The sequence below is a fragment of the Calliopsis andreniformis genome, chromosome 3, assembly GCF_051401765.1.
Source record: "Calliopsis andreniformis isolate RMS-2024a chromosome 3, iyCalAndr_principal, whole genome shotgun sequence".
Taxonomy (NCBI): domain Eukaryota; kingdom Metazoa; phylum Arthropoda; class Insecta; order Hymenoptera; family Andrenidae; genus Calliopsis; species Calliopsis andreniformis.
Window position 1 is genome coordinate 5,242,163 of NC_135064.1, and position 23,464 is coordinate 5,265,626.

The window sequence follows — 23,464 nt, forward strand, 5'->3', positions numbered from 1 at the left end:
TCACGTGATAAATGCCAACAAATACTGGCGAAATAATGATCAAGGAATGCTCATGGAGTCGGTGTAAATTTTCCGGAATTTCGCAACGAAAAATAGCAGTGATCTATATCCGGGATTCATTGATCGGAGCATGAAAGCATGCCTCCTATGGTTCCTGCTGTTGCTTGTGACGACTACTCTCGTTAACATAAAAAGGTACTTAACCAATAACGCTACTGACATCACATTATCTTCATTATTTGTGAAAATTGAATGTCATAAACTTAAAAGGGATTAAGTTAATTGATACCTAGAACAAAAAATTGGTATCATTGGACTGTACTTTTTGTGGTATGCTATTAGGGTGATGGGTGTCAGTAATTTGAAACATGAACAGAATGTCGGCACGGTGTTATTTGAAAAAAGCGATTCAGTTAGACATTGCTGGACCACAGAACAATATATTATGTTGAACAGTAGACGGATGTTCCAAGATTTATTGCCAAAGGTAATTTTGGCTTAACCTTAACTAGTTAAATATTGTAATGTCTGTAGTCCATAATTTAATCTTTACCATATTTAAACCTTTTGTGTTATTTCTTTAAGTTGATTACTTTTTATAATCAAATTAAAATTTTTAAGTTAGATGAGAATGAGTTATAACTCTATTCTTCTTATTATTCCCCACACTTTAGTTTTATCACTTTAGTTTCTACAAGTAATATTTTTGGAATCATTGTGATGCATCTGTATTTTGTAAAAAATGTTTCAATGATATTTTGGCTATCCAACAAAATGCTAGATCTGTTGATAGTGTAATTAAGATTTATACTTATAATCATGTTCACTGTCTGTTATGTAAACTGAAATGAATCTTACTGCATTACAATATCTTAATATTAATAAGTAAATCTTTTAATATCAAAATAGTATTTTGCTTTTATGACATCATATTTGTAGAAGTTATTATATGAACTTAATATGTACATCAAGTGAAGGTCTAGAGTGATGTGAAAGTAAATGAAATAGGGAGAAATAATTCAAAACCAACCCTATAGTAGAGATTTCTCAGAGGCTTTGAGTAACAAATTGTTTTTGTTCTAATCATTATATTACAGTAGTATCTCTTTGCTCACTTAATAATTATCAGTTACAACGTATTAAACAAAGTTATAGTGTGAACTGAAATACCACTATGTGTATCCTCTTTAAAAGACCACGTACTTATTTTCCTCTTTCATCAACGGTTTGTGAAAAAAGTCCGTCTCATCTAACCCAGGTGAAAGTTCTGAATTATGAGAATGATCAGTATATCGCCCTGCTGATGGATTACTTTCATATTTGTTTGGAGAGCGTGCGTAAGCTGTCGATAGGAAAAACGAAGCACCTGATGTTGAAAGCCTTGGCAGACAGTATGGGTGGCTACTTGCAAGTTTACATATTGCCGCTCACCAGACACTCCTATTATGCCGGCAACATAAAGTATCGAAATGTGAAGAAGCTGTTCGAGTTACACGACGAGCTGAAGCTTTTTCTGCGGAGCAACGGAGTCGGATGGCTAAAGCCTTCCTGGGAAATCGGCCATGGGAAAATTCAGCCGATTGTGATTACACCGCCAAGAACGTCTGCTGCGTGTGAAGGGATTATTACCTACCCTGAATGTAAGAACATTTGTTCCGTTTCCTCTCTTGGATTATTCAGACGAATTTTAGCCATTTGAGGAAAATTGTTACGAATGAATTTAAAAAACATTGGTTTTATTCATGGTACAATCAATTATAGTAGAGGAAATAGTAATATTTATTTAAATTATTAACTTTTTTTGGATTTCCTAGTTGAAATGATTTAATAGCTTCAATATTACAAACTGAATACATTTTAGAATATTTTGCAAGTAAGTATAAATTTATATAAACATTTTTAAAATGCTACACGTTATAATTTTTTGAAAAGAAATTATCGACAGCGGATTCGGAATGGCGGATTCTGGGTCCAATTAAACTGAAATATAAAACTCGTTATCTACTTTGCATTCGAATATGTGGGTTTTGATTAAAATTTTGCTTTATTATATTTGAATATATTTTATTTTTTATTATTACTTATTTTTACAAGCTTATGTATTCATAGTATTATTATTATTATTATTATTATTATTATCACCCATTGACTTAGTGAACACAAATAATACAACTTTCGTTTAATAATGTGACATATATCTGTATATGACAGTAATCGTATTTTTATATTTTTTTCTTAGCATTGTCAATATAAAGAATGTATCGTGTACATTGCAGGTGATTAGTAATAGATTCTCTAATTCTGTGCAATTTAGTCCACTGGGTTAGAGATAAATAACAATATCTTTTTAATTTTTATTAAATTTATTCCAAATTGAGATACTTCAGACAAGAAAGCATTTTTCGTTAAAACTAAACTGTGTTTTATTTATAATTTTCAATTCTGAAACAATTTTTAGAGTAGTCTTAACTCCAGTTATTACATATATTATTTTATATTCAAATTTTATAGAAAGTTTATAGTTATAAAAGGAATGTACGCGTTTTGAACACTTTTATTTTTTTATTTAAGATTAAATCTTTCGCCGATTCAGAGAATTTATAGTTAGGTATTATTTAGTGGTAATAAATTCTTAAACATTTTCTTTTGCTGAATTTTTTATTTTTATGCTGTACTATGCGTTGTTAGAATATTGTGCTATTGGGAATTTGGCATTTGTAACGGTACAGAGGTAAAATGAATATTTTTCACAGATTCCGCGTGGTTCTCTATCGTTTAGATTACAAATTAGCGAAGAATCCCTAATTTCGTATTAAGCGTTGCAGATAAGTTGACAATTAGAAGAAATAGGGAATTGATTGACTATAATAGAATGTCTTTTGGTCCACTTTTCTTGACATTTGATACGTCAGCGTGTGTTTCTGTTTTGATATTAAAAATGTATGTTTTGACACTTGAATTATGATGTACAGTAGTTGAGTATACTATTTTATGATGCTATTCTTTGTTTTATAATTACATTAAAATTTAAGCTTAAAATTAAATAATATTAGTGTTAGTGTTCAGGTACTGGGACATGGTCAACTATTGAGACATTTTTCTTATTTGAGTGCGATTGCGTTCTTATGTATGTTCTAGTTTAGGATTTTGTCACTAGAATTTGTAGACAAAACAAAAGAATCTATATTGTGTAAAGCTGGGAAGTGTGTAGCTCTCTTGCCTCTAAACCACCCCTTGAGATTTTTTTTTATAACTTTGCATCGTATCAACGAATCTTACATTATCTTGCATGCTACGTACTACAGTTTTTACCACAATAAGCTTTCCATTCGGTGCAGCTTAGGGAGTCAAAAAAGCGCACCAGCTTCCAAATCGCTTCTTTAAACACTTTTGCTCACTTCTTTAAACATTTCTGTTTTAACACATTCGAGACTTTCAATACATTTTTAACACATTTGAGACGATTAAAGATAATTTTGTCGAAATAAGTCGGCGTTGAATATGTTAAAGCTATCAAATTTAATGTATAGATTTCCGTATGCACATTTTGTTAAATTTGTAATTTCAATTTCATTATCTTTTAATTAATTCCCTTGTACCTTATTTCCTAGCTTCGACTAATAATAATCCAGACCTTCAGCATGTCACATCCAAAAAGAAAAAAAGGCTTGCACCAAAGCACAAACCAACCAAAAAGAATCCCGGTGAGCTAGTCAAAATAAAGTCAAGTGTCAGCAAACGTGTCCCTTAACATTTATAAATTTTTTAATATCACCTTGTTCCAAGGATACAAAGATGATTCAACGAGGGGCGAAGAATCAGTCATCATTCCCCTTCCCTTTTTGGACAACGATGAAGAACCGAATAGGTATCGAATTTTTTTTACTCTTTCTGGTTCGCTGAACAATACGAATGCTATTAAAGAAGAATTCTTCCTTTCATTCAGCATCGCGTTGCCATTTAAGAAGGACAGCTTGCAGTCATTATACACTGAACAGTCAGCTTTCGCGCTGGTTAAATATTACGTTGCCAGCGTGAAGTGCATCACTTTGAAGTCGAAAGTGAAAACGGAACTGCAAGTGTTTAACAGGGAGTTCTTCACTTGGCTGCAGCAATCCGTACGTTGTGAGTCGCTGTAATTGAAAGTGGCAATCTTCGTCAGCCTTTTTATTAGACAGTATTTGAAATTTGTATCCTATCTTTCTGAGAAAAGAACTTTGTTTCACTTTTATGTCTTTAATGGTTTTGTACTGTTATGTTGTTAGTGTGTTGCACAAAATAAAAAATAAAAGTGAAACAAACGTGAATTTGGATGTGCGCAGTAAAAGATAAAGTAAGGTAAATAATAAAAAATAGTCCTTTACAATCTGTATGATTGCTATAATTTTAAATATGAGTGTGAAAGTAAGGAGAAGTGAAATAGTCTGTTGTTGAAGATTAAGATCTTTAATAATACATACATATGCATGTACCAGGGTATTTGGCTACCGTTGGGGAAAATTGAAGCGATAATTTTAGACATGAAAATAAGATGAAAGCTAAGAATCATGAAATTACAATTGGCCTTAGTTTGTCAATTACAGGCGTTTCTAGCAAATGGAATAACACCATTGACGGTATGAAGTCAGTGGCAGGTATCGGATTATGGAGAGTAACGATTATCATAGCTACTGTCCAGGACAAGAATCCTGTTTAATAACATCTGTTTAAAAGACAAGTGTCTGTTTACGTCAATGGCTATGATTTACGACTTTACGTCACTGGTTTCTTTAAACTATGTTTACATTAGACAACTTTCGGTTAGGCAACTAAGTCGGTCAAAGTTGTCCGTGTAAACCCAATTTCAATCCAGTTGAAACGACAGTTTTGATCGACTTTAGGTTGATCAACTCGGTTGCTCGACTAAAACTTGCCTAATGTGAACATAGCTTTAAATACTTAATTAAGAAAGAAAGATATAAACGTCAATTCATTAATCTTGATTTTCGTCTTTTCTGATGTCTAGAATCAACCCTTAAATTTCCACCTTTTTGTATGCAAACACAGATATTCTAAAATGAACCGGCTCAGCTAAACTGATCAGATTTTGTAGAAATTTTATTTTTATTATCAACTCACATGATTAATAGCCGACAGCAACTTTTTAGAAGTTGAAAAATTTAATTGCATAGTTACATCTACTGTCATAAAATAATAAAACTATTTATAGCTGTTAAATAATATTTAACATATTTCTGAATTCATTACGATAAATTTTAGGTTCTTTATCAAGAATTCAATATCTTAAGCACAAAACCAATTATTTCTTAAACAATTCACTATAGTCGATTATTTTGGTTGACTACTTTAAGCTAAATTTTAAAATACATTATCTATCGTACCGTAAGTTTTTTTTACTTTTTCTTTTATGAATTTAGTTAATGTGGCATCTAAGCGGCTGAAATGTTCTTTTCTCTTATTTTCAATAATCATAAATACACAATACACGTATGTATGACATCTAGGTACAGCGACACCTTGATGACGACAAATGGTATCCAGCATTCGGTGGCGTTCTGAGGGTGATCGCCACTCTGGAAGAGTCAGGTACATATGACCATGTCGTTCTTTCTTCGAATCAACAATTTTCTTTAAGGTCATCTCTCTGTTTCAGGGTTGAGTACCAGTCTGTCGAAGTGGGGAAAAAGCGGTACCTATCAGATGATGCCCAAAATAGGCGAACAACCGACTGCCGAGCCTGAGGAAGGCTTGCTACCACTTTACCAAGGTAAAATAGAAAGCTGCTCCGTTTTAACTTAGATTTTTTTACAAGTTTGACCTCTAACGTTACCTTTTCTTGTCAAATTTAGACGAGGAGACAGGAGTCACGCTGGGAACGACAGAATTGATATCGATTGCTCTAGTGAGTGCGTTGTTGGTGTGGCTGCTGGTCGGTCTAAGCCTGGTGTGTTACAGATTCCTCAGAAAACATTCAGACGAAAGCGTTCCATGTGAACCGCAGTATCCTCCGTACGATTTCTTCAATGACTTTCATCATTGTTCTTATAAATTATAATGACGGCCAAAAACATGGGACCACCTGACTTTTTATTATTTTTATAGCTGCTAACTAGTATGAATTAATTTTACAACAATATATCTAGTGTTTATCTCCATTTCATGTGTTGGCTGCTATTATGTTTTTTATTATAAACTGAATTTTTAGAGCGCAATGTTTACACTTTTTTTAAAGTGTGGTCCCGTATTGTTGACTGGCAATACATGAATGTCCCACTTATTCACTTTACACCTCTAGTTACAATATTTTCAGATTTTAACTATGAATAGAAAGAAATTAATCATATTTAACAAGCCAAGTAAAGAAGTTCGTATGACGTACGTTAAAGTGTTAAATCATGATTCGAATTTTAATCAAATTCGTATTGTATGGAGTATAGAGTATAATTTGTACTGTATAAGAATTACACAAGGTGTTTGAGAACAAATGTTAAAATTTTTAAGAGGTGGTTCTATATGTTAAAATAAAATGAAGACCAAGAATGATAAAATTGAGTTTGAGGCTTCGTTTTAGAGTTATTAATTATTGCAAAAACGTTAACAACGTGTCTGGTGTCAACGTGTTAAAACGTGTCTGGTTTGGGATTTATTCTACTACTGGCGTGCAGTAACCGGGGTCAGACTCATTGTCAGCATTGTCAGTAGAATAAGTCCCAAGTCAGACATTTTCATTTTCAGATTTCATTTTCGTCTTAAATTGTTATGTAGAATCACCCCTTAAAATTTTACAATCAAACACCATGTATATTAGAATATTGTTACATATTAATTTTTAACATAGCAATCATTAAGCAAAAATTTATTTCTCACAAATTACTTAGCTGTATTGTGGTTACCTTTTCTCAAATATTAGTGTTGCTGTTTTATATGAAAATAAGGAATATTGTGAAGCGGACACGTGTCCGACGCAAGTCCCTCGTCCAGGTTTATTACAAAAATTGAAGGACTATTGGAAAAGCAAATTTGGCAAGTGTCAGGGAAGCTGTCAGGACCTCTGCACCGATGAAGAGCGGTGTTTAGCTGCAATCAGTTATACCAGCAAGGACACGGTCGATGTTAGCCATAGTAACAGAAGTTATCAGTGAGTATTGTTGTTCCTGAATTGATTAATAACGCGCTAAAAATTTTGTTTTCGCTTTTGAAAAATTGAAACTGTCTTTTACCGAAGAATATATAGTCATGCTTGTAATTTTGTAGTTTTCATGTATTGCATTAGTTTTTATAATCAAGGCAATAAAATCTGTAAAAAATAATTTTTCTAATGTGTGTTAAATAAGAATACTTCTTTTTCAGAAGAAGAAAATTTACTAAATCCGTTTCAGCAACTTTCTCTAGCTTCCGAAAGGAACGTCTACCTATCAAGGTACTTAACAATTGGTATTGAAATTTCACACTTCGTAAAGTAATTTGCTAGAAGTAATTTATACTTAATTTTAATTTGTACAGAGTGTTCACTATAGCTCTGACAGTTCATTAACCACGAATACAGAAAGTCCTGGAAAACCAAGATAATAGATATTTATTAAATACCATTTATCTATCCTAAAGTGTATGTTATAATAAATAAAAGTGAGTCCATCTGAAATAAACCCATGTTTCACTTTATTATCAATTCTTGTAGAAACATATTTAACCTTAGAACCCTTTTATTTTTCGGCGTAAGTAACACTGTGAGGTTGCAGGTGCCTCAAACAAAAATCTTAATATTTAGAATAATATTTATTATTATCGAAAAATTCTTCTTGTATTCTTTCTTGACCATTTTTGTAAAAGACAGTGACACGATCTGATTCCTGCTTATAGAAAAAAAAAGAAATTTTTAAATTACTTTGATAATAGAATAGATGAATAAAATAAGGGTCGTTAGGAGTATGTAGAAGTCTTTGCAGGGTTAATACTTCATTAATTTGTACGTTACTTTTTATTGTAGTATCAATATTAATAATAATTAACAATTCTTCACAAACGAATAATATATTATACACGTATTTGAAAAGTATGTTAAAAAAGAATGCTTTTAGGGAAACAAATAAAATCAATCAAGGAGATGAATGTTTTGAGAAATTTTTGAGAAATTTATAATTTGAGAAAAGCTAATTTTATTAGTCTAAAGTCTAAAGAATAGTTACTCGCTATTTGTAATAAATGATTTTGTCATCTGTATTATGTAAACAATAATTTATTTGAAGAATTCATGAAATAAACTAGAGAATATCGAAGTTCAATTGTTCGTTAAGTTGTGCCACTTTTTAGATACATGGATGACATGTTTAGCCTGAGTAGACTGAAGACTACTACTATAAATACTCTTTTTACTATTGCCGAAATAAGTAATTTTAAAGATTTTTATTAAATATTTTTTTAAACGTTTTAAATATTTCTAACTTTATCATAAACTATACTTTAAAATTTTATAGTAATAAGTTATTCAGAATTAATAAATATTTGATTATATGAAATAAACATTTTATTCTGTTCATTCTACGTTAGTGTGTACTGACACGAAGTATATATTGCTAAAAATAACTAATTTTGTCTGTATACTAATCAGTATCAAGTTTCGAAATATTGAATTTATTGGAGTCAATTACGTCTCTAATATCAATCAATGGGACCCGACCTTTTTTTAATTATCTTTCGTGTTATACAGGGTGTTCGACAACTGATGTTAGATATTTTAGTTGGTGCTTTTATACGTCAAAATAGGACAAGAATCTAGAATAACAAAATTATGTTAGGAGCTTTGTTCTCGATTTATTAATTGTTGTAAAAACGTCTAAAATTCATGTGAAATGTGTCTGATTTTGGAGTTATTCTACTGCGAAGTAAATAGAATAAGTTGCGAGTCAGACATTCCTACTTCACACGTATTTTAAGATTTCTTCAATAATTTTAGCATTCTTTAGCATTCTTTACCATGTCTTTAGCATTCGTCTTATAGAATCGCCCCTTAAAATATCTCACACCTTGTGATATTTGATTTTAGATATCAAAGTAAAACGAAAATTAAAAATAAGGAAATTAAACTTTAACCATAGATATTAAATTTTAAGATAAGAAGACTTTGGTTGAAACCTATTGATATTAATTATTTATAAAATTAGTATGATGTTAATTGGAATGTAAAAACAAGGTATGACACATATTGCCTAAATCACTATAAAGGTTTTCATATTTAAATGAGAGTAATAATAAAAATATATTATATAAAGTCTACTAAACTTCGCGTCAGTAGTTAATAAGGGTTAACACTATTTAGATTTATTGAAAAAAATAATTGAAAAATATAATAAAATACAAACGATATTATAGTAATAATTGTAAAAGTCTTACCATGTATAACTCTTTTTTTAGTTAGCAATTACGGAAAAACTGAGGACAGTTTTACAGAAATTAATATATTCACTTCATAATATTGTGGTATACTTTCATGCTAATTTTAATAAGATATTTAAATATAGTTTTTTTGTTTCAGACAAAAAAAAATAAGAGGAAAACAGTTCTTTGTCAACATTGTGTTAAAATACATTAACTTTCACTAAAAATTTCTTGATAATTATGTGATAAATCGATTCCATTTTGTGCATCAGAATTTCTTGCAATTCAAATTAGTTTTGCTCACAATTTGAGCGAAGACTTGAATTTTGACTTTCACCTAAAAACTACCTTAACTCTTGTCAACTCAGTAATGTTCGACGGTCACATTTTCAAATTGATTTACATGCAAAATTAAAACTATTTATTTTATTGCGAAATTATTTTGTCTAATTTACCCTATTTATTCTACTTTCCAAATTATCTTACCAAAGTTTTCCAAAAGAAAGCTTTTTTCTTTCAACAATTGTCGAAAATTGAAAACAAAACAGCTTCAAAAATTTCGAAATCTTATAAAATGTGAGACTCGAGCCTCCAGAATTCAAAAATTACGTTCCTGTCCACCTCAGAAATAAACCTAAAAAGATTCTCATCAATCAGAAATCATCGGTGGAAGTCCACCCCTGTGGGGTCCCAACTCGTCACTTTAATTTCATTACACCTGCATCCGACGGGGACAGGCCGTTCACAGTCGATTGCACTTCGTTATGCCGTCCGCGTACGTGCTGACTGCGTTCAATGAATGCACGTCCTGAAGCATGCAGCTTGAGCCACGCGCTGCAACTTGTTGCAAGCGTGCCGCGGACCCAAACGCTGGCGTCTCCTGGTTTATCAGAGCGCCTCGGCGCAGCAGCGCCATCTACGCCTTCCAGCGCCTTGGCCGCAGCGAGGGTCAGTAGTGTCGCGCGATACGTCGAACAGTAAGGGTGGTTTGCACAGCTCTCTTCACGCATTCTCGGTTTGTGACAGGACGCGTGCTGTCACGAGTACTTCAACTCGACGCGTCTTTCGCACACGTTTCACGGTGTGTCCACGTCAAGTTCATTAGCAACGAATCGTGCGAGTTCCGTGATAAAACGTTTCGAACAGAGACGTCGGCTCGAGTTTTCTGTCATCGACGAAAACACGTGTCGATTCTCGTCGAGCGTGATCGTGATTTAAAGCGACAACAGTGCATGCGATCGAATCAAGTGTCAAATCAGGCGAACATTTTACGCCAGTTCGCGTTCCCCATTTCACGCACTGTTTCTCGTAGAAACGCGGATTGGATCGTTTCCCGCGTCCAATCGATTCATCGGTTCATTTTGACGCGAGGATCGAATCTGTCGGCAGGTGTGCTTGAAATAGGGGATGAAATTGTGACCACGAGGTGTTCGTAGGGAAGATTTTTTACCAGTTTCGCGTGTATCTTTTTGGACCTATCGTACATCGTGGATGTTTACGGGCTTCTGTTTGTGTAAAGTAAACGAGCACAGTGAACGATACCGAGGTTTCGCGGATCGTGGTTGACACGTGCGCGCGCGAACGTTCGCCGTTTTCGCTGGTGAAGCGATCGGCGCAGGGGAGGGGGAAAAAGTGCGGGAATGCGACGTAGTTGATTCGTTCTTGAATTAGTTCGTGCACCGATTCGGCCGAGACTAATTTCGATCAACGAACGATGCTCAGTACGGGCAGATTCTGGTCTGGCGTTTCGCGCGTCTGCAACTGACTCTGTGCAAAGTGGTGTTCTCCCCCGTTCAAGGACACGATGGGACATCAAAGCAACGGCAAGCTGCGTCTGTTCTTTGCTGCTGTGCTTCTTGCAGCCAGTTTAAAAGGTAAGATTTGTTATCCTTTTTTGGGAAAGGGTGATGGGAATATTGGAGTAATAGAAGATATGGAGCAATAGAAGATATGGAGCAATAGGAATATTGGAGCTCTTCTGTATGTATAGGTTAAAGGTACCTAATATGGCCTAGCGAAAGCTAAAGCTGTCAATTGAAATTTGTCTCAAATTTGTCTCAAAGTAAAGAGAAATTATTTGTGTTTCGTATAGAACAGGTCAGAGCTGTTGAAATCTATACGTTTCTAATCGGGAATTTTTAAAAATCGGAATTGGAGCAATAGAAAGGAGCAATAGAAGATATGGAGCAATAGGAATATTAGAGCTCTTCTATATGTATAGGTTAAAGGTACCTAATATGGCCCAGCGAAAGCTAAAGCTGTCAATTGAAATTTGTCTCAAATTTGTCTCAAAGTAAAGAGAAATTATTTGTGTTTCGTATAGAATAGGCCAGAACTGTTGAAATCTATACGTTTCTAATTGGAAATTTTTAAAAATCGGAATTGGAGCAATAGAAGATATGGAGCAATAGGAATATTAGAGCTCTTCTATATGTATAGGTTAAAAGTACCTAATATGGTCTAGCGAGAGCTAAAGTTGTCAATTGAAAGGTAATTGATATTTTTGCATCTAATTTGTCTCAAAGTAAAGAGAAATTATTTGTGTTTCTTATAGAATAGGCCAGAACTGTTGAAATCTATACGTTTCTTATTGAGAATTTTTTAAAATCGGAATCTAAAAAAGGTGTATGTACCTAATACGAATTACCTAAGAAATATTTACTTATTCGTGTATGTATCTGTGATTGTAAGACAAAACGGCCTAAGTCACGAGTTTTTGTTTTTAAGATATTGGCGATGAAAGATTTCAGCTTCAATATTGTGTCATAGACTCGCGTTTTCTTGAACCTTTATTTTTAAGTGAAGCAATTCTTTCAATGTCCTTTCTTCCTTCTGCAAATATAAATTCTATATTGTAGATGTCAATTAAGGTCGTAACTGGAATTTTTTGAAAATGTGACATAGGTCGTTTTGCCTTGCAACCACAGGTATAAGCTTATAAAGTCATTTTTCCACGTGTCTCTATTATTTATTACTATATGAATGTTTCTTGGCAAATTTCTTTATTGGAATACTGCTTAAAGAATGGTTTTATAATAAAAATATAAAAATACGTACATTTTTAAAATGTCTTATTTTTTAAGACGTTCGAATTTAAATATTAGACAAACAAAGTCTATTTTATAAGGCCTGCAAACTTCACGCCTGCTCATTTTTATCACAAACTTTCGGTTGCTCAAAGATCGACAATTTTTTAGATCTTTGGATCATTGTGTTAGTCTGATGCCAGAGTCATACTTTTCATTCAAAATGCTATAAATTGGTGAAAACAATCGTACATCAAATTATCATTATCAAATTATCAAATACCGTTCTAATAGAGGATTTGGCTTTTGAGTATTTCTGATAGGCGAAATATGGCTCCTGTCACGTCATAGTTTGGCCATCAGTGGCACAGACTATTGAAATACGTCGGATTGGAGTTACAGGCTCTGTTTGGTATACGCTCTCGCTCGTTGGTAAATAGACAAAATGCACATTTGTGAAATTAATTGCTGTGACGAATCGCTTCTATCTTGTCAGAAATGACACCGGGAGGAAATGAGATAATATTTAAATAAGAAAGCAGTGCGACTCGACGCAGCGTCAACTTTCGGCAATTTTCACAGGGCCAATTTTAAAATGTCCATCTTTTTGAAAGTTTGTCCATCAAGGGGAAGGATCAAACTATATTCTCCTTTTTTTTCAGATTTTTAAAATCGCGCATCATCTTAAAAACCTGCATTTGTTTAAAATAATTGCAAAAAAGACGATTAAAAAACAATTTTTTTTAAATGAAATAATTTTTTTTACAAACTTCAATATTTTCTCTATAAGCACCGTAAAGCTCATCTCCATCCACTTACTAGTTCAATAGCTATAATTTTTTTAAAAAAAAGGTAGCACTTAACTTCAAACAGCTGTAAAATCGACAATTTTCAAAATTTTGAAAAATCCTTTAGGGTACGTTTAAATATCGTTAAAGACTACAACATATTCAAATTTGAGCAAATTACAAGAACTTGCTCCGAAACGTGCCCGATTTCGCGTGGAATGACCCATACATATTTTGTGTCATGTGTATAAATGATAAAAGAGAGGTTTAGGATGTAGATGTTAATACTGCCTAACTATAGAGAAAGGCAGTACCTACAGAAAAGTGTGATATTGAGTTTCTGGCATCTTTGGATAATTTTGAACGAGTTGGTGTGAGATCATTGGCAACCATTTCACTGACAATGATTGTATTGATAGCAGTTAACCAACATTAATTTCGTTGACAATGTTTATTTATCGACACGATAAAATCACTGACAATGTTTTCATTGACACTCATGTCACCGATATTAACTTTGTATTTAGCTTCATACTACATAGGTATATAAGGATATCTATAGATATAGGTTAAGAAAATAATAATAAAATGTTGTATACGTACCTCATGTACGTACAATATGTACATTGTTATGATTTCGAGTAAATACAAAGTTAAAGTAAGTAACATGAACGTTGATGAAAACACTATAGGTGATTTCATCGTGTTGGTGAATAAACAGTGTCGGCGAAGTTAGTGTCGGTCAAATGCTATCAATAAAATCATTGTCGATGAAATGATTGTCGGTAATATCACAACAACCCATTTTCAACATTTGTGTCTTGTTTTAATAGTAAAATATATTTAGTAGATACGTACTATGTTTCTAAACATAAATTTTCACATATTTAATTATGTTATATCTGAATATCTATTAATTTTATCGTGTTTTGCTAGCGATTATCTTAATTATCGTCAATTTATAAACTGCAGATGTCAGTCTTGGATTCAAATGGTAAAGAGGCACACAGAACATTTTGTGTGAATTCAGAATCAATATTTTGTATTCTGTACCGCGGGAGTCAATTTTAGGGTCTATGCTGATCAAACATTTCTGATTTCTCACGATGAGTAGGTATATGACCTATACTTTTAGATCTTTTTTTGGCCCCCTTTATACTGAATAGCATCTAGGTAGAATGTGCTATTGGGTTCCTGAGAAAGTGATGTCAGTTTTATTGGTTTCTCTCACTGTCAAAAACCGACATTACTTTCCCACGAAAAGGGTATTACGTAACGTATTTCTACCAAACAAATACTACAAAAACAGTCACAGATCAAATTTGAATTTAATTGCAAATTTTGAAACTTGTAAGTTGTTAGTTGTTAGTTTAAGAACGAAATTCAGTTTTTCGTTTGTTACTTTTTTAAAGAATATTCGTTTTAGAGGGAAAATGAAAGGTTATGCAAAGGTTATCCGAAATGTTGATAGTTATTATTAATCACTGGTGGTTATTGTTACCATCGACAAGTATTTCTTATGGAAATGAGTTTTGTATGTACGTAGCTTCACGAAAGCTTTGTTGCCCTGACGAACAATGGACTTTGAAAAGCAAACTATAACTATTTGAACGTACCATATTGCCAGTCAAATCAGGTTTCATGAAAAGCGCCCTATAAATCTCTTATTAGAATAACCTGGTCCCTCGTAGTTACATAAATTTGAACACCTTTGTGAACTACCTTTTCGTTTTTACTTTCTTGTCATTACTGACAAGATTAAATAATAAAAATTGCCCAGTTTTGTTCATTTAAAAATTCCTTTCGCAACAATTATAATTTTATATACGAAGTAAATTAACAGAGGTTGATTGGAAGGCTAGTAAATCTTATTCAATTGTCTATTGTTTACATCATAGTTTTTGTTTCTTAGACACTAAAAATGTCCTTTTATTGGATAATCTTGCATTATTTTTATCTCCGTTTTGATCAATACACTGCAGTTTTTGATCCTTGAGGATTGAGTCTTCTCTTTCACATTAGTATATGCACATTTAAGCGAAAGATTCAGAATAAAAAATAGGACATTTAAAATATGATGTTTATAAAGGATATTTTACTTGTTGACATTGTAACTGTCCTTTCTTTGGGGAGTGGGGGATAAAAAATGTTATGTTTACATTGAAACGACGATGCATGCAAAGTGCAAAGAAACGATGGAAGCAGTAAGGAAGGGAACCCAAAACATATTTATACAGGCAGCATTTGTGTCGAGGACAAGGCAAAGCAAGCCTGAGTTCCATTGTTCTTGGGATCTGCTCTGAATAACATTGATGGGCCATTTGTTTTTATCGAATGTGATCGGGAGCTTTCTTTTTGATCTCCTCGATATCATCCCGCCAAGCTGGATTGCGTTGAGGTAAAGTTTATCATTCAGTTTGTTTCGAAATACATACTTTCAGAACATGAACTGTTCCTTGTGTGTGAATTTTTCTCTTTACGTAATTTGATTTCTTTCTAAAATTGTTTATGGAATATAATATTCTATGCAGAATGCTAGATCTATTTGGGATTTATTTGTACATGTAAAATCTATATAATTTAACGTACTTTGATGATAAAAGAAAATGTACATAAATGTATATAATTTTAACATAATTTTAAGTTCACACTCTATTGTCTTTGTAGGGTGTTTAGACTGTCATTTTGTTTTTAAACCTTCTTTTGACAGACATTGTTGTTTCATGTTATACGAGGTTTGTGTTATGGAAAATTTTAAGAAAACTGATATAAATAATAGTTAAATAATAAAAATATATCTAATTTTATATAGCAATTAATGCTTGAATCATAAATTTTGGAGCAGAAAATAACATTGTACATATTTGGGTACTATTTTAGAGTGTATGAAAGTCAGTGTGAAAATGTTTATAACAACATTGTTATATTCATGTTTACAACAACATTGTGTTTCAATTGAAATTTTATCTCCTATAAAAGACATTTGAACCTACAAATTTGTTGCCTCATGGTTCGAATTAGACTATCTGTGATAATGAGTACTCCATTTTCAGAATGCGTACTGATATTATGAAACAATAAATATTATTTAATGTTATTAGTGTTGTAACTATGTGAAATATTATGACATTTCACAATTCCTAAATTTCATAATGTTTTTAAGTCTTGTTACTCAAAACTTGTCCTTCGAAACTAAAGGTAGCACTAATTTTTTATTATAATATATTCACAATTAAAGAAACTTACAATTGAAATAAAGTGGTGTAGTTTAAAAAGAAGATGCAATTTTCTGGAGGTGTACCGATGTGTACAAATGCATAAAATTAGTACGAATATTATATATGTACTTATGTATGTTCCATTTTGAACCATGTAATTTTGTTTTGAAAGATCTCTCTGTATTCGTTCATAAAATTTATTATTTCCATTTATGTGGGACATATTTACTACATAAACTTGATATTAGAAGTATTTAAATAACAATTTCTGACGAACAACTGTCCTATTCGAACTTTCACATTGTTCATATTAAATTCCTGAATTTTTAAACCATTTTTATCACGAACAAAATTTTCCAGAGGCAGACACTACGTCTACCAAAAATCCACAGAAAAAATCGACATCTATTTTATTTTCTCTGAAAAAGCATAGTTTTTGCTGCGAATTAACGCACACGTAGCGAAATATTTTTATTAAAACAAAAAAATCGAGCTACAAACCGCTGGGTGTCGAACGCATCCGTCAAAAAAAAGGACTTATATTTACGTCACCTTGAAAATAAATACCTATACGTGCTTCGAAACGCGAATTCTCTCATTTCCCAGTCGCATGGATGTTTTTCATGCGAAAAAAAGAATGGAGGAAAAGAGGAAGCCTCTACCGAAATTCGAATGGAAAAACGTCGACATGAAGGTTCATTTTGCACTGGTCGTTGTTTCGAATCCCATTCCAGCGTCCGATCTCATTCTGGACACGCATGAGCCGGATTAGAAGCGCCCAGTCTCCCTGGTTTCAGATCGTTCAGTCCGTTTCTGACGCGTCGAAAAATCGAAATCGAACACAAAAGAGGGGATGCATTACTCAAATCTAATATTTGTTTTCGTTTGCTTTCGATACGGTATGCAGTTCAAAAGTTAATGAAAATATCCTACCAAACTATTTTTGTGGAAAGGAACTTGTTAAAAAGAGAATTAAGTGTCAATTACAATAGAACTTTAGAAGTACTGAAAGTATAGTTATTGACAGTAATGAGATAAGATTCAAATCGTAAAGCTACACCCCTTTACAATGCGACGTCTGAAATTATTAAATTTTTCAACAATGTCTGAAATCATTAAACTTTAAACTATGTTTGAATTTCAGTTATAAAATACGATTTTGTAAAATGGTTTGTAAGTAGGATTTTATTTGTCTATATAATAAATTAAAATATATATTGAAGAAAGTTTTTGATCGAGTAGTTAAGTTATCATAAACGAGTAAAGTGACAATGATGTTTATTGTAATTATCGCAGATTATAGTTTGTACTATAGCAATTTGCTGTTATTAAATGTAGTCATAAGATGGCGAGGCATTGAGCTAGTCAGTATTTTAATGTTCTTTATGTTATTTTTCTGCAATTCCTTGCGAAGAAACTTAAGATGTGCTTTATTAGGTTGAGATTAGGTGATTGAGATTATCAGGCAAGAATACAGACTTTATGATTAGATTATATCGTTATCATATTGAAAAATTTAGTTTGAATATTTGGAGTTTTTTTAACATATTTTTCTGATCAATTTTGACCATAATTTCTTTCAATTGTTCTTTCACTACAGATTATGTTATTGTCATCGTATTTCACAGTTTGTCAACTATATACCCAAACAATGTAAGGTGTAACATCAATTATACTTATTGGTCTTCAGGTTCTAACATTCATCGACGCATAACCCTTGGTGGCACGAAAATTGTTTTCCATAAACCAGGAAAAATATCAGTCACTAAAAAGGTATTGAAGATCTTCCATAAGTCTTTGGATAAGATAAAGTAACATGATTTTAGCAATTGAGATAGTATTCTGTCCATTCCAGGACCCTTGTGAACCTTCAACTTTATAAGTTCAGAGTATACGTCACAGATTCTAAGTTAATCTTTAAATTCTCCTCGAAAATCCTTTACAGTTTGCGATGTAACAAATAAACCTAACTTTTGTCAATTATCAAGTGTCTAGCCTCATACTTAAGTACATGACTTGGTGAATTGAAGAACAGTATAAGTCCAAAATAAGCCATTTTCAAATAATCTTAAAACGATAGGTATGTAAAATTCGTAGAACTACATGTTGAGATCAAATACTTTAAAATTGTACTTTTAGGATTTGTACTGTCCTTCAACTCACCGATTCATGTGTAATCGAATATTTTGAAAAATAAATTTATCACCACGTCTATAACACTTAATGTGTGGCGAGAAAAAAGGAAATTTTCGTAGTAAATTCTTACTAGCGATTCTTTTTCTTGCGATTTTCACGGCTTTATAAACATTCAACAAGTGGCAACGAGTCCATAGACTTGCGGAACTTCTCAGTTCCACGGTTGTTCTCTTTAAAATCGATCGATCTGCATAAGTATTCTCCGCTTGGCCATGGAACGAAACGAACTTTACTGTTTAGTTTGCCTCGGATTAAACGAGACTCTTTTCAAACTGTGCGAGGGAAGATCGATCACGGGTTGAACGTCCTTTCGGTAGAATGGATTCGCAAACTTGTCGAAGATTACTTGCGCAAACATTCAACGTTAACTTTTCTTTAATGGTCGGGCAAATTGCCCTTTCTTTGGATGTAATATCGTTTCATTGGTTTCTTCTAGTACAAGAATCTATATTGCAGTCAAATTGAAAATAACCAAGATCTATTTCTTGAAATAATTTCTTATCTAAAATTTGATCGAACTGAAACATTAAGAGACGTCTTATTTTAAATTATTAGTGAAAATGTTTTGAAATTACGATGGATGTACGGAATACGTTACTCATTTTTTATAACTTTTGACGCAAATGATATCGAATTTGATGTTAAAGTCAAAAGGAATTAGAAGATAAAATTCTTTCTTAAAACTTTAATGGGTTTATTCCACCATTGTATTTTTCGTTTATTTGTGCAAGTGGGAACTGCTCACCATTTAACTTTTTAAAGCTCATAAAAATTCATAAGGTAGGTGATCCCAGTTTCGCCATTCTACTGTTTAAAAACGTAACGTGATATGATGTTTTTAAATACATATGTAGTGAAATTAATGAATGTTTCATTAAGCTTATTTGAAGCGTCTTTAAGCGTCTTATTTGAAACTTGTAATAACTTATTTTCCCTAAAAGGGATTTTTAATTAGAATTTAGAACAAAATAGTAGAATGGAGCGACTGGCAAAATTGCCATACTCGAGGTACGCAATTTCGCCATATCGTAGTGAAAAAGATTACCAACTTGATTTAAGAGAATTTTTTAGAGTTTACTAGACAAACTGGAAGGATTGTCTGCTCTAGTATCAAATTTGCATACAAGATAAGTTTTACTAAACAGAGAGCTTCGTTGTAAGTCATCTTGAATTCCTTATACGATCACGTCACGTTTTACAAAAATAACTATTATTTATCAGTATATTGTAATTTTTAGTTGAAACGCTACAAGTTCTAAAAATGTTACACTAGTGTTATTTTACAATTTTAATTATGAAGTAATGAATTTTCTGTGGGTGGTGAATTTGAGAGCATTAACGAAATCGGGGTCACTTACCTTATAAAATTATTCTATCATATTACGAAAAACGGAGAACGAACAGTTGAAAAGCATTGTTCCTCTATAAGAATTCTATAAATCTAATAATTCTGATATTACGCAAAAAATTTTAAACGCTGATGCTATGTGAATTACCATTTTAAAATAAATGCACTATGCATAATGTGTTTGCTCACTTTAGTGCTGCACGAGAGTCAAGACAAGACAACATTAGTAAGAATATTGTCTTGTTCTTGAAAAATCTTGATTTATATCCAAGATTACTCTTGCAATCTCGTGCAGCACTTGCTCACTATGTTAAATTCGAAAACAATAAAGATTTCAATAGAATTTTCATTTCACAAGCAATTTTCCATTGTTTTCCCCAAAATTTGTACCGTTCAACTGGAAGAGATCGATTTACATGTATGTACATGTATCTGTTTCATACTCGTTCGTTGGTTTAGTACATAATTGTGAATCTGGACAGGACACACTGGATGCGCGTAATTGGGAACATTTAAAACTGAATTGGACGCGTATTTGTTTCAGTTTGTAAACAATTTCAAACGTTCCTAGTTTCGCGGTAAGCCGAATTAATGACTTCACTTTTAATTACCACCTTTGGTGCAACTCGAGGTATCTCACATTTCTTTCTGCCGATTAGTTTAGTGGTTCTTAACGATCATGGTCCCTTTTTCTGTTCGCAAACGCTCGAGGAGGAACTATAGTTTGAAATTATGAATCAGTAGATATCCTTTTGTTTTTCATTCATTTTTACGAAATCAGTTGAGATTTTTTTTTTTTTTTTATATAGTATTTAGAGTCGCATTGTAGAGAATAAATCTGTTTATAAGTTGAGGTGACACTAAAGCATTTTTATTTGTTGGTTTCTAAGTATTTGAGCATGGCAGGGGAGAATGGGGTATTATGAAAGAACTCTAGATTATGATAACAAATCAGAAGACAAAACAAAACATTTGGTTATACTAGGAGTTTTAAATAAACCATAGATTTTCTGCAAAAAAATATTAAATTTTTTCTTAAAAAAAATATTTAGCAACGTAGGAAGATAAAATTTGCGAGAAGTATTAAAATCTCAGGTTTGTTTAAATGATGAGGCAAAATGACACACGCATTAGCAACCCTCGTGTTCTGCGTTGTGCGACTGTGTGTTCAAGCGGTAAAACTTTTTTATTAATTCACTTTCACGCGGGTAAAAGACTAAATAATATTTCGTTATAAATAAAAAGAAAGTTACATACTATGTTGCAAGAAGTCATAACAGATATACATATAAGCAGTAGTAATACAGGGTGTTTAACAAGTGTCAGAAATTTTTAGGGTTGTTTCTACATGCTAAAATAAGGTGAAAATGAAGACCGATGAAATTGTGTTTCAAGTTTCGTTTCCGAGTTATTAATTCTTGAGAAAGTGTCTGACAATGAGACACGCGTGAAATGTGCCTGACTCGCGACTTATTCTACTGACTCGGGTCTTATTTCACTGTATTCGTTGTGTTTAATCTAGCTAATACACGTCGCCAGTAGAATAAGTTTCAAACAGATACGTTTCACGTGAATCGTACGTATACATTTTTGCAAAAATTAATAACTCTGAAATGAAGCCTCTAACTCAATTTTGTCGTTCTTAATTTTTGTTTTATTTTAATACGTAGAATCACTTCTTCAAATTTTTGACGCCTATTGTCGAATATCTGGTAGATATCATTGGTGTTCTAGCCCCATACGTGACCTTCCACAAAGATCAAAGTAAAGATATAGACTTTTAGAAAGAAAACTGAGGGCTAGGCATAATTAAGATTCAAATATAAAAATATCATTGACAGTAATTAATCAAAGATGATGGATTACGATATTGTTGCTTTATGAACAATTGGTTAAAAACAATAATCTCTGGCTAGAGTTTTCTCATAGTTCTTGAACTATTAGAAACTATTGTCACATGAGTTTTTATAGTAGATACATTTGATGAAAGTGTTAAAATTTTAGACACTCACCAATCCAGTTATAGAAAATTACGAAGAATATTTTTTCTAAAATCTTCTTTTTTCAGTCATAAAACAGCTCGATGTTACTTGTGCAGGAATAGAGAAAGAAAACACACACTTAAAGTTTTGAGTAGTTAACTGGAGTCGTATAATATTAGTAAAATAATAAATAACTAAATAATAGTTCAATTAAAATGGTTAACACTATTGAAAAGTATGTACAAAGTGGAATCTTTTTCTTTTAATTTTGATATAGTTATAAAAAATGTAGCTTATAACACTTCGTAGATCCCCACGACACGCACCTCACGATTGTACCTCGAAGAGTGTCGCTTTGCGCCTCCTACAGCGTCTAGAGCCATCCACTTCGATAAGAGCTTACGCTGTATTTTTATAATGCTGCACGAACAGCTACTTTATGGCGAGGCGTGCTGCCGTTGGGCTTTCTTATTAACGTGAGTGTACGTGCATCTGTATTTGTCTCACCTTCTTCATTTTTAAGCACGTAGTTTACACACGCTTTTTTATACTATTGTACAATAATATACGTATAGATATATGTTTCTTACATCCTTTAGACTTTAGACACAAACGCAATGGTTTATTAAACAGGGTTTCATGTATGTATCTAAATAATTTTACAATTTTATTGAAATTAAATCCTGAAATATTGTGATTTTATATCGTAAGGACTTTGGAAGATTTTTGACACGAGGTTAGATGGGAAAACTACGCGGTTTTGAGGTGTTTGATGATAATTTAAATGTTATAATGAAAGGGAGTTTTGTAAAACGGTGGCTACGTAACTCTCTGCTGGATGTAAAGTACGTCATCGTTGATAAAATAGAAACTTATATTATTATACTTGCATTTTGGAAACATTCGCTCTTAGAAGAGAGACTAGTTGGCACATACGGAACTTGAATTTAGTACCATCGCTTCTGTATCGAGCGAAAAGATTCTGTATCGATCGAAAGACACTACAAATAATTTTGCTTTAATAATACACACTGACCATAATTTTGCAGTAACTTGGTCTAGTGTAAAATTCGAGGCGCTTCAAGTGTGAGTGCATACAGTGCTGGTCTCTATTAGTATACGCTTAAGATAGTTGTTTATTAATAAATTAATTAATAAATACTAAGACTTACATTTCATCTACCCAAAATTAATATTCATTTTTTACCTTTTTCTTCTTTTTATGTCATGATGTGTTAGTAAAAAACAGAAGAGAAAATTTGTCCAGTTAGTTTGCCCTTAGGAATACGCTAAATACGTGAATACCTTCTAGTTCGTACACTTATAAAATAAGTTAATAAATAATTTGGTTAATGATTTAATTATAAATGCATAATAGAGACCAATATGTATCTTACACCTACACTCTCACATACAGCACGAGAAACATTTCTGGTAGATGCAGCCACTGATCAGACTAAATCAGTCGCTATGAGTGTTCCTTTTACTCCCATGTTAAGTTATTGTATAGTACAGTTTATATCAAATCTAG

At 32.4% G+C, this 23,464-nt stretch overlaps 2 protein-coding genes across 2 annotated transcripts in view; both read left to right on the forward strand.

Moving 5' to 3' along the window:
* Nucleotides 1-286: 286 nt before the first annotated feature.
* Nucleotides 287-7,569, forward strand: LOC143177257 (uncharacterized; the record flags this gene model as incomplete). The annotated part of the gene is made up of 11 exons (XM_076375120.1): nucleotides 287-487; nucleotides 1,259-1,640; nucleotides 3,612-3,704; nucleotides 3,787-3,868; nucleotides 3,947-4,118; nucleotides 5,505-5,586; nucleotides 5,654-5,767; nucleotides 5,850-6,009; nucleotides 6,911-7,138; nucleotides 7,351-7,420; nucleotides 7,504-7,569. Coding segments are annotated over 11 exons (1,650 nt in total), but the record flags the coding sequence as incomplete, so codon positions are not given.
* A 3,439-nt stretch (nucleotides 7,570-11,008) lies between these two features.
* The window catches only part of Ror (tyrosine-protein kinase transmembrane receptor Ror), a 444,527-nt gene continuing 432,071 nt past the window's right edge, over nucleotides 11,009-23,464 (forward strand). The window contains exon 1 of the mRNA XM_076393053.1: nucleotides 11,009-11,249. Coding sequence (XP_076249168.1) covers nucleotides 11,180-11,249 — 70 coding nt within the window. The 5' untranslated portion in view covers nucleotides 11,009-11,179. The remainder of the gene's footprint in view (nucleotides 11,250-23,464) is intronic.